Source organism: Balaenoptera ricei, chromosome 11, assembly GCF_028023285.1.
Source record: "Balaenoptera ricei isolate mBalRic1 chromosome 11, mBalRic1.hap2, whole genome shotgun sequence".
NCBI lineage: Eukaryota > Metazoa > Chordata > Mammalia > Artiodactyla > Balaenopteridae > Balaenoptera > Balaenoptera ricei.
The window spans coordinates 69229557-69244828 of NC_082649.1; the positions used below are offsets into that span (position 1 = coordinate 69229557).

Here is a 15272-nt window from a genome sequence, read left to right on the forward strand (position 1 = left end):
TTCAGTCATGAGAGCCTCCATCCTGGATAAACATCATCTTTGTGGCCACATATTGTTTTATGAGCTGAGTCATCAGACCGGCTGACTCCTTAAATGCTGCTGTCTGATTCTCCAGGCAGCAGAAAACGAGGAGAGAAGATATGAAGTGTAGCTCATTGAGCTTTGTAGAGGGCCAGTCTCAATTGCCAAAGGTGATGGGGGAGTCATCATTATGGAGTTTGCTTATGTTAAAAAATGGTTGATTAACTTAAGTTCCATTTAGGAGAAAAAGATGATGCTGTCCACATTTCTTGTATGTTACTACAAAATCTGTTTGGTTATGGGCTAATTTTGATAGCCACCAGTCTTAAACAATATCCTGCTGAAAACTTGATTCCTTCTTCACTCGTTTATTATGATGCAATTTATTATCTGAGGTAATAAGTTCAACCTAAAAGCAATAGTGACATGTTTGCAGACTTCTCTATTTCTTAGATAAATTGCTCCACCATGTTTATCTTTTATATAGCTACTCAGCAACATGTCTCAATGAATTTTTAATTAAAGCCAATGTGCCTATATCAAAGAAATTTACCCTGATTAACTCAAGTTTCTGAATTTGGAGATTTGTGACTTCCTGAAGTAAATTTCGCAGTTCTCTTTTCCATCCTATTTCATTATGGTCTCAGAAAGCATACAGGCAGATCATTCACCCAAGAGTATATGCTGAATTCCTGTTAGGTGGCAGGCACTATGTTAGTCTCCGTGTCGGGTAAAAATAAGTGAAGAGCAATCTTTACCACTGAAGAAGGAAACAAATGTTTGTCAATGTGCAAGGTGGACATATTTGATCTCTTGGAGGAGGATGGGATGAGTAAGTGCTATAGGAAAAGCCCTCATGGGAGAGCAAAATCCCCTTCAGCCAGAGGCAGTTGGGGAAGCTTTCCTGGGGAAAGCAGCCCTTGGATGGTGAGGAGGATCCATGAGTTTCAAGAGAGGAGAGTACAAGGGCTGAGGGATACTGTATGCAAAGGCCTAGCAAGTCAGGGAATAGCATGTGCTTGTGTCTGGAGCTGGGATGGCCCTGGGGCTCTGGGAGAGCAGTTTCCAGGAAGTGACAGGGTCAGAAACCAGACCTTAGAGGACTGAGAGCCAAATAAATTGTGTTGAAATAAAGGGGTCTGGGGACTTCCCTGGTGGTCCAGTGGTTAAGAATTCACCTTCCAATGCAGGGGATGTGGGTTCGATCCCTGGTCAGGGAACTAAGATCCCACATGCCTGGGGCAACAAAGCCCGTGTGCCACAACTACTGAGCCTGCGTGCTCTAGAGCCTGCCCGCCACACCTAGAGAGAAGCCAGTGCACCACAACTAGAGAAGCCCACGTGCCACAACAAAAGATCCCACATGCCTCAACAGAGATCCCGTGTGCTGCAACTGAGACCCGATGCAGCCCCAAAAAAAGAAAAATAAAAAAAGAAAGAAAAACGAAATAAAGGGGTCTGGAGTGGATAATTCTCCTTTGGAGTCAGATAGAGAAAGGAGGGAGAAAGAGGGAATGGGGGATGAGAGTACCAACGGGACAGGTGTACCTGGGACCACAGAAAGATCCTGTGGAGCAGAACAGGGTAAAAATGGGGGACAGGGAGCAACAGCGGTGCAGGGGGTTCCTGGGGATCCTGAGTGCCACAGGGGTGGTGGTGAGAACATATGGAAGAGTGGGTGGAAAGGAAGGGAGGGCAGGGCACTGAGGGTCCTGATTTTCAGAGGCAAGCTGGAAGTCACTTCACATGCTGGGAGGGGTGTGTTTGTGTGGGGTGAGGGTAGATTGAGAGCCTTCTTAGTCGAGTGGACTGAGAGCCTGAGGAAGGGCTCAGAGCAGATGCTGTGGGTATAGGAGAGCAGGTGCATAGTCCTGCTGAAGGCCAGTTTTCCACAACGTGTGCTTTGCCCTTTTGCTTCAACTCAAGACAACTTTCTAAATTTAGTGCAAACAGCAAGACTGTAGGAGTCTGGGATTTATCATATGCTCTCCTTCTCACCTTGGCACCCTTTCTTCTCCCTTTGCCAGTTGGGATTAAAGCCCTCCCACCCCTAAGCTGAAGTGTGCAGTCATGAATTGGGATTGTCTTTGTATGGGGAAGCCATCATCTAAGATGGATTCAGACAAGGAATAAGAGAGTAAACTTTGGGAAAACTAGTTCTTAGGCTCTGAGATTGTCATCATGTATATCAGTCAATGGAGTGGAGCTAGAAGACAAAATAAGAGCTTTTAAAAGGTTGTTCACAGAAGAACGGATAAGTGACCTGGAAGATAAAATAGTGGAAATAACTACTGCAGAGCAGAATAAAGAAAAAAGAATGAAAAGAATTGAGGACAGTCTCAGAGACCTCTGGGACAACATTAAACACACCAACATTCGAATTATAGGGGTCCCAGAAGAAGAAGAGAAAAAGAAAGGGACTGAGAAAATATTTGAAGAGATTATAGTTGAAAACTTCCCTAATATGGGAAAGGAAATTGTTAATCAAGTCCAGGAAGCACAGAGAGTCCCATACAGGATAAATCCAAGGAGAAACACACCAAGACACATATTAATCAAACTATCAAAAATTAAATACAAAGAAAAAATATTAAAACCAGCAAGGGAAAAACAACAAGTAACACACAAGGGAATCCCCATAAGGTTAACAGCTGATCTTTCAGTAGAAACTCTGCAAGCCAGAAAGGAGTGGCAGGACATATTTAAAGTGATGAAGTAGAAAAACCTACAAGCAAGATTACTCTACCCAGTAAGGATCTCATTCAGATTTGATGGAGAAATTAAAACCTTTACGGACAAGCAAAAGCTAAGAGAATTCAGCACCACCAAACCAGCTTTACAACAAATGCTAAAGGAACTTCTCTAGACAGGAAACACAAGAGAAGGAAAAGACCTACAATAACAAACCCAAAACAATTAAGAAAATGGTAATAGGAACATACATATCAATAATTACCTTAAATGTAAATGGATTAAATGCTCCCACCAAAAGACATAGACTGGCTGAATGGATACAAAAACAAGACCCATATATATGCTGTCTACAGGAGACCCACTTCAGACCAAGGGACACATACAGACTGAAAGTGAGGGGATGGAAAAAGATATTCCATGCAAATGGAAATCAAAAGAAAGCTGGAGTAGCAATTCTCATATCAGACAAAATAGACTTTAAAAAAAAGACTATTACAGGAGACAAAGAAGGACACTACATAATGATCAAGGGATCGATCCAAGAAGAAGATACAACAATTGTAAATATTTATGCACCCAACATAGGAGCACCTCAATACATAAGGCAAATACTAACAGCCATAAAAGAGAAAATCAACAGTAAAACAATCATAGTAGGGGACTTTAACACCCCACTTTCACCAATGGACAGATCATCCAAAATGAAAATAAATAAGGAAACACAAGCTTCAAATGACACATTAAACAAGATGGACTTAATTGATATTTATAGGACATTCCATCCAAAAACAACAGAATACACATTCTTCTCAAGTGCTCATGGAACATTCTCTAGGATAGATCATATCTTGGGTCACAAATCAAGCCTTGGTAAATTTAAGAAAATTGAAATCGTATCAAGTATCTTTTCCGACCACAATGCTATGAGACTAGATATCAATTACAGGAAAAAAATCTGTAAAAAATACAAACACATGGAGGCTAAACAATACACTACTGAATAACCAAGAGATCACTGAAGAAATCAAAGAGGAAATCAAAAAATACCTAGAAACAAATGACAATGAAAACACGATGACCCAAAACCTATGGGATGCAGCAAAAGCAGTTCTAAGAGAGAAGTTTATAGCAATACAATCCTACCTCAAGAAACAAGAAAAATCTCAAATAAACAACCTAAGCTTACACCTAAAGCAATTAGAGAAAGAAGAACAAAAAAACCCCAAAGTTAGCAGAAGGAAAGAAATCATAAAGATCAGATCAGAAATAAATGAAAAAGAAATGAAGGAAATGATAGCAAAGATCAATAAAACTAAAAGCTGGTTCTTTGAGAAGATAAACAAAATTGATAAGCCATTAGCCAGACTCATGAAGAAAAAAAGGGAGAAGACTCAAATCAACAGAATTAGAAATGAAAAAAGAGAAGTAACAACTGACACTGCAGAAATACAAAGGATCGTGAGAGATTACTACAAGCAACTCTATGCTAATAAAATGGACAACCTGGAAGATATGGACAAATTCTTAGAAATGCACAACCTTCCGAGACTGAACCAGGAAGAAATAGAAAATATGAACAGACCAATCACAAGCACTGAAATTGAAACTGTGATTAAAAATCTTCCAACAAACAAAAGCCCAGGACCAGATGGCTTCACAGGCGAATTCTATCAAACATTTAGAGAAAAGCTAACACCTATCCTTCTCAAAATCTTCCAAAATATAGCGGAGGGAGGATCACTCCCAAACTCATTCTACGAGGCCACCATCACCCTGATACCAAAACCAGACAAAGGTGTCACAAAGAAAGAAAACTACAGACCAATATCACTGATGAACATAGATGCAAAAATCTAGCAAAATACTAGCAAACAGAATCCAGCAACACATTAAAAGGATCATACACCATGATCAAGTGGGGTTTATCCCAGGAATGCAAGGATTCTTCAATATATGCAAATCAATCAACGTGATACACCATATTAACAAATTGAAGGAGAAAAACCGTATGATCATCTCAATAGATGCAGAGAAAGCTTTCAACAAAATTCAACACCCATTTATGATAAAAACCCTCCAGAAAGTAGGCATAGAGGGAACTTTCCTCAACATAATAAAGGCCATATATGACAAACCCACAGCCAACATCATCCTCAATGGTGAAAAACTGAAACCATTTCCACTAAGATCAGGAACAAGACAAGGTTGCCCACTCTCACCACTATTATTCAACATAGTTTTGGAAGTTTTAGCCACAGCAATCAGAGAAGAAAAAGAAATAAAAGGAATCCAAATTGGAAAAGAAGAAGTAAAACTGTCACTGTTTGCAGATGACATGATACTATACATAGAGAATCCTAAAGATGCTACCAGAAAACTACTAGAGCTAATCAATGAATTTGGTAAAGAAGCAGGATACAAAATTAATGCACAGAAATCTCTAGCATTCTTATACACTAATGATGAAAAATCTGAAAGTGAAATTAAGAAAACACTCCCATTTACCATCACAACAAAAAGAATAAAATACCTAGGAATAAACCTACCTAGTGAGACAAAAGACCTGTATGCAGAAAACTATAAGACACTGATGAAAGAAATTAAAGATGATACAAACTGATGGAGAGATAGACCATGTTCTTGGATTGGGAGAATCAACATTGTGAAAATGACTCTACTACCCAAAGCAATCTACAGATTCAATGCAATCCCTATCAAACTACCACTGGCATTTTTCACAGAACTAGAACAAAAAATTTCACAATTTGTATGTAAACACAAAAGACCCCGAATAGCCAAAGCAATCTTGAGAAAGAAAAACGAAGCTGGAGGAATCAGACTCCCTGACTTCAGACTATACTACAAAGCTACAGTAATCAAGACAGTATGGTACTGGCACAAAAACAGAAATATAGATCAATGGAACAGGATAGAAAGCCCAGAGGTAAACCCACGCACATATGGTCACCTTATCTTTGATAAAGGAGGCAAGAATATACAATGGAGAAAAGACAGCCTCTTCAATAAGTTGTGCTGGGAAAACTGGACAGGTAAATGTAAAAGAATGAAATTAGAGCACTCCCTAACACCATACACAAAAATAAACTCAAAATGGATTAAAGACCTAAATGTAAGGCCAGACACTATCAAACTCTTAGAGGAAAACATAGGCAGAACACTCTATGACATAAATCACAGCAAGATCCTTTTTGACCCACCTCCTAGAGAAATGGAAATAAAAACAAAAATAAACAAATGGGACCTAATGAAACTTAAAAGCTTTTGCACAGCAAAGGAAACCATAAACAAGACGAAAAGACAACCCTCAGAATGGGAGAAAATATTTGCAAATGAAGCAACTGACAAAGGATTAATCTCCAAAATTTACAAGCAGCTCATGCAGCTCAATATCAAAAAAACAAACAACCCAATCCAAAAATGGGCAGAAGACCTAAATAGACATTTCTCCAAAGAAGATCTACAGATTGCCAACAAACACATGAAAGTATGCTCAACATCATTAATCATTAGAGAAATGCAGATCAAAACTACAATGAGATATCATCTCACACCGGTCAGAATGGCCATCATCCAAAAATATACAAACAATAAATGCTGGAGAGGGTGTGGAGGAAAGGGAACCCTCTTGCACTGTTGGTGGGAATGTAAATTGATACAGCCACTATGGAGAACAGTATGGAGGTTCCTTAAAAAACTAAAAATAGAACTACCATATGACCCAGCAATCCCACTACTGGGCATATACCCTGAGAAAACCATAGTTCAAAAAGAGTCATGTACCAAAATGTTCATTGCAGCTCTATTTACAATAGCCAGGACATGGAAGCAACCTAAGTGTCCATTGACAGATGAATGGACAAAGAAGATGTGGCACATATATACAATGGAATATTACTCAGCCATAAAAAGAAACGAAATTGAGTTATTTGTAGTGAGGTGGATGGACCTAGAGTCTGTCATACAGAGTGAAGTAAGTCAGAAAGAGAAAAACAAATACCGTATGCTAACACATATATATGGAATCTAAGAAAAAAAAAATGGTCATGAAGAACCTAGGGGCAAGATGGGAATAAAGATACAGACTTACTAGAGAATGGACTTGAGGATATGGGGAGGGGGAAGGGTAAGCTGGGACAAAGTGAGAGAGTGGCATGGACATATATACACTACCAAACGTAAAATAGATAGGTAGTGGGAAGCAGCCACATAGCACAGGGAGATCAGTTCGGTGCTTTGTGACCACCTAGAGGGGTGGGATAGGGAGGGTGGGAGGGAGGGAGACGCAAGAGGGAAGAGATATGGGAACATATGTATATGTGTAACTGAATCACTTTGTTATAAAGCAGAAACTAACACACCATTGTAAAGCAGTTATACTCCAATAAAGATGTTAAAAAAAAATCAATTTCCTTTTTAAAAAAAAGGTTGTTCAGAAGGTCTGTATAACTTGGCATCTCTTGCTGGATAGCTCCCTGGAGAAAACTTTGTGGGAATGTGGCTTCATTCTGCGGTAAACATTCCATGGTGGCCATTGGGCAGGGGTCTATCTTCCTGGAATAGTCAGCTACATAAATAAGGATATGTCTTTTATTATGTTCTTGGATCAAAAAATATATATATCTAGCTATTGAGAAACTCAGTCATTTACGGAACATGTTCCAGGGGCAGGAGTGGGCAGCCTTCACTGGTGGGAGGAGGAGTCTATAGGTCAGGAGTCTGTGGCAATAATCCAGGTGAACACAATCAGGCCTGGGAGGAGTTACCAGTCATAAAGAATATTGTGAATGAAGAATCAACAAGATCTGTTGATTACCAAGATATTCTTGTATTAGTCTTGCTTCCTATTCAACAAGTGTGTGTCAGGTGCTGGGCTGCATCATGATGGACCAGAAAGGTGACTTTAGCCTGGAGCTTGCCTTTTGGAGCTGACAGTCTTATAGGAAAAATAAGGCACAAAGGCACACAGCTTGAATCCCAGGCAAAAGAAGGATCCAGTATGCTAGCTGCAGGATCAGGGAAGGTTTTCTGGAGGTGAGGCCTTGAGCTGGGCTTTGTAGAGTGGGGGTGTCCAAAACTGATAGTGAGGGATGACACCAGGATTTTGACTTGGTAGTGCTGGTGACAGAATTGTACAGATCTTCTGGTATTAGGGCTAGGAACACCATGCAATCCAGATGTAGGTGGAAAGGAGAAGTCCTGCAGTTGCCAGGACTTTCCTGGTCTTTGAGCGGTTGACCTAGGGTCACAAGGTGATATTTGCAGGCCTAAGAGTGAATGGATTCTTAAGGAGGAGAGGAAGGAGAAAAGTTTTGGGACCGAACCGGAAGCTCAGGATGGCCTGTAAGGCAGAGACCTAGGAGCAGCAGAGGCGGTGCCCAGGGCAGGAACAGCACCTCCTTCCCGCCGCCTACTCCCCCTTCCCCCAACCCAATGAGCAACTGCTTCCTTACTAGGAAGCCTGCAGTGATTGTTCTGGCCCCAAACATTTACTACGCAGGCCAACTCGTCGAAACAAGAACCAAGGAGGCGCTAGCGGCTTCGGCCTAGGAGGAGTCCCAGAGACCTAAGAGCGAGGGGCACGAGTATGCCCCACTTGGTTCTCCCGCGGCGACCCCACCCTGCGGGCCCGGGCGCTGCTCAGGGTGGCTCCTGGGACCTTTCCAGGGATGGGGTCGTGACAGCGCCGTGGATGACACCTGGATGGGTCTTAAAACTGTATCCTTCCCTCCTTTCCCTGCTCTCCCGTCTCCGACCGGCGGATCTCGCAGGGATCTCGGCGTGCCTGGCAGGAGGCACTGGACGCCGAAGCCCAGGGGTCCGAGGGCCTCCCACCTGCCCAGCCCCGCCTCCTCCAGCGCTTGCTGCCGCCCGGGGCCTTGGGCCTAAGAGCCAGTCCTGACCCCGGCGGGGCCATTCAATCGCCTCTCGTGGATTTCCCTCCGCTGCCGCGCGGCGGTGGCGGCACGTGGGTTCGCGCGCGGGCTCGGGCGGCGCGAGCCCGGGCAGCGCGAGCCCCCGCGCGCCTGGAAGCGGCGCATGCGCGGGCGTCCTGCGAGCCCGCTGAGGCGAGCCGAATCGCGGCGGCGCCGGGAGCCGAGCAGCGGAGCTGTGAGGAACGAGCGGTGGCGTGAGAACGGCAGGGACTGACAGGTGGCAAACCCTCGCTCGCGCTGATCGGGTTTGCTGGGGCGCCCGCGGAACCTGGCGGTCCGGGCGTGGCGGCGGTGGCATCCCGGACGGCCTGTGAGGGATGCGCCGCCCACTGCCCTGCGCCGCCTGACCGCCCCCGCCTCGCCTCGCGGTGCGCCACAGCCGGGCCCGCGGCCGTCCCCGCCGCGCTGTCGCCGGGCCGCCGCCGCGCCCGCGGGGTCGCGCCCGGCCCGGCCATGTGGACCCCCACGGAGGAAGAGAAATACGGCGTAGGTAGGTGAGGCTCCGGCCTGGCCGCGGCGGGCGTTCGGGGGACGCGCCCTTGCTCTCGGCCTCGCGCCAGCCCCGCCTCGATTCGCGCCCGCGCGCCTCCCGCCGCTGCCCGCAGGCTGCGCGGCCTCGGCGCGGGGTGTGCGCGGGGTGTGTGCGGGGTGGGGGCGGCGCGGGCGCGAGGCGCGGGGGTGGGAGCGGGTCCCTGGGCGCGGGGAGGGCGGCAGGGGGCGCTGGCAGCGCGGCCTCGGCAGATGCGGCCGGAGGGAGGGGTGGGCAGGGCCCCAGCGGCTCCCCGAGGTTTTTGGTGTGGGGCACAGGGCAGTTTCACCCAAGAAGCCAAATCCTGGGAACCTGTTTTCTCCTTTCTCAAACCTCAATTTTAGTGAGTTTCTGCACCTGAGTTGATAAGCCCGCTGACTCTTTATTTTTGGAGTGGAGCCTTAGAAAAAAAAAAGGGATAAAATACGTTGACATCATTTTCCCAGTTCAGAATTTTGCAGACATTTGACTGGAAATGTTTGATCCGTTTTAGTTTGTTTTGCCTTCAATATTATAAATAATTATTACTTAAAATAGGAAGTGTTTTTGCACATGTCCCAATGTTTAGTGTATATTACAGTCACGGTTTTGTTAAGAAACAAACGAACCCGTTTTTAGATGAGACCATTATTCCTCTTAGAATCCTCTTTTTATCTGTTACAAGTGTTAAACTCCAGAAGCTAAATAATTCTTATAGTACTCAACTTCTTTAAAAAGCATATTCAATAATTTAAGGGATTGAATATTAGTTTTACTTTTATGGTGTTAGTGTTTTGTGGTGATTACATGAGAGAGGAGTTCAGCCACACTGCATTATTGTAAGTCACCTGTCATTCAGTTAGAAACAGATAGAAAAATGCGTGTACAGGTTTTTTTTCCACCTAAGTTTTAATGGAAAATTTTAGATGGGGAAATCTGTCTAAACATAGGCTTTTGTTTCCCATGTTTACTGCAGCTCAGTCAAGGTTTAGTTCACAGTTCACTACAAAATAACTTTTAAACTGTCAGTGGTAACAAACGTTTAGGAATACCATCAGGCAAATTATGTGGGAACTGAATGTATTTAAATTTAAGGACCTGCAGAGAGATCTGTGCTGGTAGAAAATCTTGTTTTGAAAGGTAACTTTCTGAAGTTTTTAATTAGCTATGCTCTAAGGGCATAATGATATAGGCTAGGATGGAAGTGATAAAAGGAGCCCTAGTGCTAGAGTCTCTGTTGAAATGGGATTGGGAAATGATGTGAAAAGCCGGGATTCACCTCTGGGAACATTTTATCCTTTCTCTTAGAGCATTCCCTAAATACTAAATACATTTTGTGATGTGAAGAGTTGATGGTTTATCTTTTCCGTAACTTGCTCTCAGACCTGCTTAACTCGAATAACAAATAATTGATGTGAAAGTGGTCAACTGTCCAGTGGCAGTTTAATTGTGATAATTTCTTTCCTGCCGGGTTGGAACCTATGAGTAGTGGAATTGGCAGATTTCTTAGTCCTGGCTTCTCTTCACTGGTGTTGTGGGCAAGTTATTTAACATCATTTTCTTAATGTGTAAATTGGGGATAATATTTACCTACAGGGTTGTGAAAATCAAATGAGAGCATACCAAATGCTTAATAAATGTTAATTTCTCCTTTTCCCCTTAGTACAGTACTTAGAGTAATAACAACACTAGGCATTTCCTCAGATGTGTTGGTTCTGAGATGGAGGCAATGCAGGGTAATCAAGATAGGCATATGTGAATCTCAAAGCACTAGGATTTGGTGTGTGATTTACTCAGGAAGATGGAAGGAAATTTTTGCATTCCTTGGACTGTGGGTTTAGCTTTACAAAAATTTTTTCCTGTGGAGGGGTACAGCATTGGGCACAGGGTAGGACTTAAATGCTTGTTAAATGAGAGAGACAGTTATTCTGAAAACATTAGCAGCTGTGATTTAGTGTAATTTATTTGCCCTTTCTGCCAAACAAAGAAAGTCTCCATCATCTTCTCTCACAGCTTTCTTCTACTATCCCTTCCTCAGCTATGGTCTAAAAGTTCTTGTGTAGATTGTTCACACTCAGAATATGTTTTTTCCATAAGTATTTCAGGGTTACACTCCGAGGCCTTTCCATAAAAGCCAGTTCAGTCTATAAAGAGCCTAAATATTGTACTTACAAAGAGAAAAATAGTCAATTAAAAATGGTATGTTAGCTGCATTGTTTAATTGTTAGCTTGAAAATCTAAACATTGGACTTCTCTGGTGGTGCAGTGGTTAAGAATCCGCCTGCCAATGCAGGGGACACGGGTTCGAGCCCTGGTCTGGGAAGATCCCACATGCCACAGAGCAACTAAGCCCATGTGCCACAACTACTGAGCCTGCGCTCTAGAGCCCGTGAGCCACAACTGCTGAGCCCGCGTGCCACAACTACTGAAGCCTGCACGCCTAGAGCCTGTGTTCCACAACAAGAGAAGCCACTGCAATGAGAAACCTGTGCGCTGCAACGAAGAATAGCCCCCACTCGCTGCAACTAGAGAAAAGCCCACATGCAGCAATGAAGACCCAACATGGCCAAAGATAAAATAAATAAATAAATAAATAAAAATAAATAAAAAAAGAAAATCTAAACATTATCATTATTCCTATGAGAAAATATTTCAGATTTCAACTTTGATTTTTATGAGCAGCATGGAGCACAGATTTCTATCTCTGCTTGCTAACCCATAATCCTTACAGCAAGGAGGGAAAACATATCTTTTTCCCACCAATTTGTGTAAATTGCTTGGATGTTGGTGAGGGAAGGAGTCCCCTGTTGCAGCAGTGCAAAGGAGTTTTTCCCAGTGCAGCTGTTCATCTGTATTTGACATTGGTAAGGTTTTTGAGATCATGTAGTAATATCTTAATGCCTTTAAAATTTTTTATGATATAAAAATTCTGTACAAGTTATAACGCTTACAAATTATTTGATTTATTTGCTTAGGACTAGGCAATATCTGAGCTTCCCTTTCCATTGTAATATTCTGTGATTGAGTTTAGAGGGAAGGGAGGAAACTACCCTTTTTTGAAGATCAATGATGGACCAGTCAGTGTGCTGGGGATTCTCACTTATGTTATACCATGTAGATCCCCAGAGCAGTCTTAATGTTGTTATCTTCATTACACAGATGATGAAATTGGATCTCAGAGGTTGTTAATCCTTTTTTGTCCTTTAACAATTAAATATTCCCCTTAATTTTCTTCTTGGCAATGGGCAATATTTTGCCATATACTTGACTCTCTTACTGTACTTCTCTAGTATCACAAGGAGCTGTTCTTTACTGAACCCTTTTAGCCTGTGTTCTGGCTCCTTATGTCTCTTCCTCTTAGAGATTCTCTGCTTTTCTTTCTGTTGCCATAAATGCTTGGAAAGTCCTGCATCTTACCATTCTTTATTTTACCTTTTCAAGAAGCTTCCTATTCTAGAGTGAATTAGGTGAGAAAAATCCAACCATTTTTGTGAAACACCTGTCTTTTCCCATATTGACTGCACCCAAACTACCAAATATAGAAACTGAAGACCAAGGAAATACTTTTCCCATCCTCTAACAGCAGCAGCAGTAAACACCACCAACAAATGAAACAAGAGTTTGTAATTAAATTCCTAGAATAGAATAGCAGCAGAGATTTGAGTACATGTGTATTAGTTTGGCATCTTAGCAGTGAAAGCTGCTTCATAATGTCATCTTGTTTATTCTGCTCTCCTGCGGTAAATTTTGTAATAATTCAGAGCATTTATTGCTTATTTTTTTCTAATCCCCACTTAGCAGACCATGAAAAAATTTCCTCATTACCAACCAGATTACCTTCTATTTTAGTTTTGTAATGTCATATTTATTTTTTTTCTAATTTAAAAACAATGCATATTTTCTGCCTTACTTTTACCTGATTTCCTTCTGCTTGATTTTCCCCAGATAGGAAAAAAAAAACCCAAACAACACTTAAAAAAAGCCCTGAATCCTTAAAAGAAATTTAACTTCTAATGATCCTGTGGTGCAGAGGCATATGAAGGTGGGAAGGGAATAGGTCCATGAAACCACATCTGAAAGAACCAGTGTTCACAATATTTCACTAAATCTGTTGGTAAATGGGCTACACCTCAGTGAAATAGTGCGAGGGCAGTGGGCTCTTTAGTTACTTGCTCTGTAAGGAAATCCCAGCCTTTGAAGCCTTGGAAAAGGCCCTATATCTTTATCTCTCAGAGGTAAAGGCATCCACTAGGGGTAGAGAAGACGTCATAAACCCAGGACTTTATTTTGCCCTGAAAAGTGAGGATGTGCTTGACGTTTTATGATCAGGGGTTTAGTGTTTACAGGGAACTTCCACATCATGATTCTGCTTGAGCTTTACACCATAAAGCTCCTTTTTTTTTTTTTTTTTTTTAAAACAGATGACAAAGAAACTTTAACTGAAAGAAATTAAGTGACTGATCTAAGATACTTAAGCCAACTAAGTGCCGATTTGAGATTTCAACCTAGGACTTTGGGATTCTAATACACAGCTGCTTTCATTACACCATGTTGCCTCTGAAAAGAATTTGTCGGCAGTGTATGTCTCTGGCTCAAAAAATAAGGCCTTTTTAACAGACTTCAAATTTAAATTGAATAGTTATATTTAAGGAATTTTATTTCTATATTAAACATTTTTATAAGACTACATAGTGTTTATCGTTCTGCTTCTGAATATATGATTTGCATTGCTGATGAGTACAGATTCAAGGCATGACAATTCATAAGGCAGGTTTTTAACAGCCTTGAGGAGTATGTTGGGTTCTTTTGCCCTCTTTTAAAGACGTTGTTAGTAGGGAAGAAAGAAGTTGATTTCAGCAAACATTTATTGAGTGCCTTCTTAAACCGAGATGGCTTTGTTTTGATCTGCCATTCTGTAAAGCAAGCAGGAAATAATCAGCAGGAAATGATCAGTATTTTAACAGGAAAGTCAATATGCAGCAATATTCTATAGACTATTCAAATGTTATGGTTAATTTTATCATGCAGTGTTATGAGAGAATATGCTTTAGAAACATAAAGCTTAATTGTAAACATGACACCCTTTTCTATCATTTTTAGACACATTCTGAAGCATGATGTCTCAAAAGAATGGTCATTGAGGTTGAAAGTGCTTTATATTCATACTATACTTTTACATTGGTGCTGAATTTCAATTTTTAATAGTTTGTATTATGATTTTTTTTTGAATTCTTGTGTCTTTATTCTTGAAGATAAGAATGATCTGAATTTATTTCCAATGTGTAAGCATTATTGGATATGCTATATTAGGGCTTTATTCCAATGTTGTACTTTTACCATAATGAACACATCTGTTTATTATGATTATGCTCTAAAGACTCTTGTATACCCCCTCTTGATAGATTTTGTATAGAAAAGCAAGATTTTTTTTCCACATAAAGGTTCTGGGAACTTTAAAATTTTTTTCATAAGTACGTTGCCAAATTATTTTAACTGTGGCCCAAGTAACTACAGTTGACTTGCTATATCACACATTAGGATACTCTAGTAAGGATAATTACTATGTTGGGAAATGTCGTTCAGAAACTTCCTGTTTTTCTACTTATCTACAATGGAATAAAATCTCAACCTCCTGCTTCCATCTGTTTCTCCCTCTCTCTTTAGAACTCATTCATGAGCTCTTGTTGATTGATGAATGAGAACAAAAATTGATGGAAGAATTAATGTATGATAAACGCAGAACTTTATATTACAGACTTAGTATCATACTTTGACCTTTCTTCAAATACGTCTAGTGACAGTGCCCTCACCACTTTTTGAGACAGCCCATTTTACTGTTAGACAGCTGTGATGAGAACATTCTTCCTTGTTGAATAGACTCCTTGTAATTTCTTATAAGTTTGTGTTCTGTGTTTACATATAAATAACTTCCATCATAGCCCTTCAGTAATTCATAAAATTTTAGTATTGTAAGGGATCTTAGAGATAATATGGTTTAAGGCTCCAGAGCTAAGTAAGGCCAGTGGAATAGCTAACATTCATTAAGTGTTTACTGTGTGCCCAGCACTTGCATGTTATGGCTCAAATTTGCATTT

The 15272-nt window shown here is 41.5% G+C and overlaps 1 protein-coding gene across 5 annotated transcripts in view; it reads left to right on the forward strand.

Moving 5' to 3' along the window:
* Nucleotides 1-9090: 9090 nt before the first annotated feature.
* DOCK3 (dedicator of cytokinesis 3) overlaps nt 9091-15272 on the forward strand; it is a 384123-nt gene continuing 377941 nt past the window's right edge. For all 5 annotated transcript variants that reach the window (XM_059939761.1, XM_059939763.1, XM_059939762.1 and 2 more), the window contains exon 1: nt 9091-9159. In XM_059939761.1, coding sequence (XP_059795744.1) covers nt 9123-9159 — 37 coding nt within the window. In that variant the 5' untranslated portion in view covers nt 9091-9122. The remainder of the gene's footprint in view (nt 9160-15272) is intronic.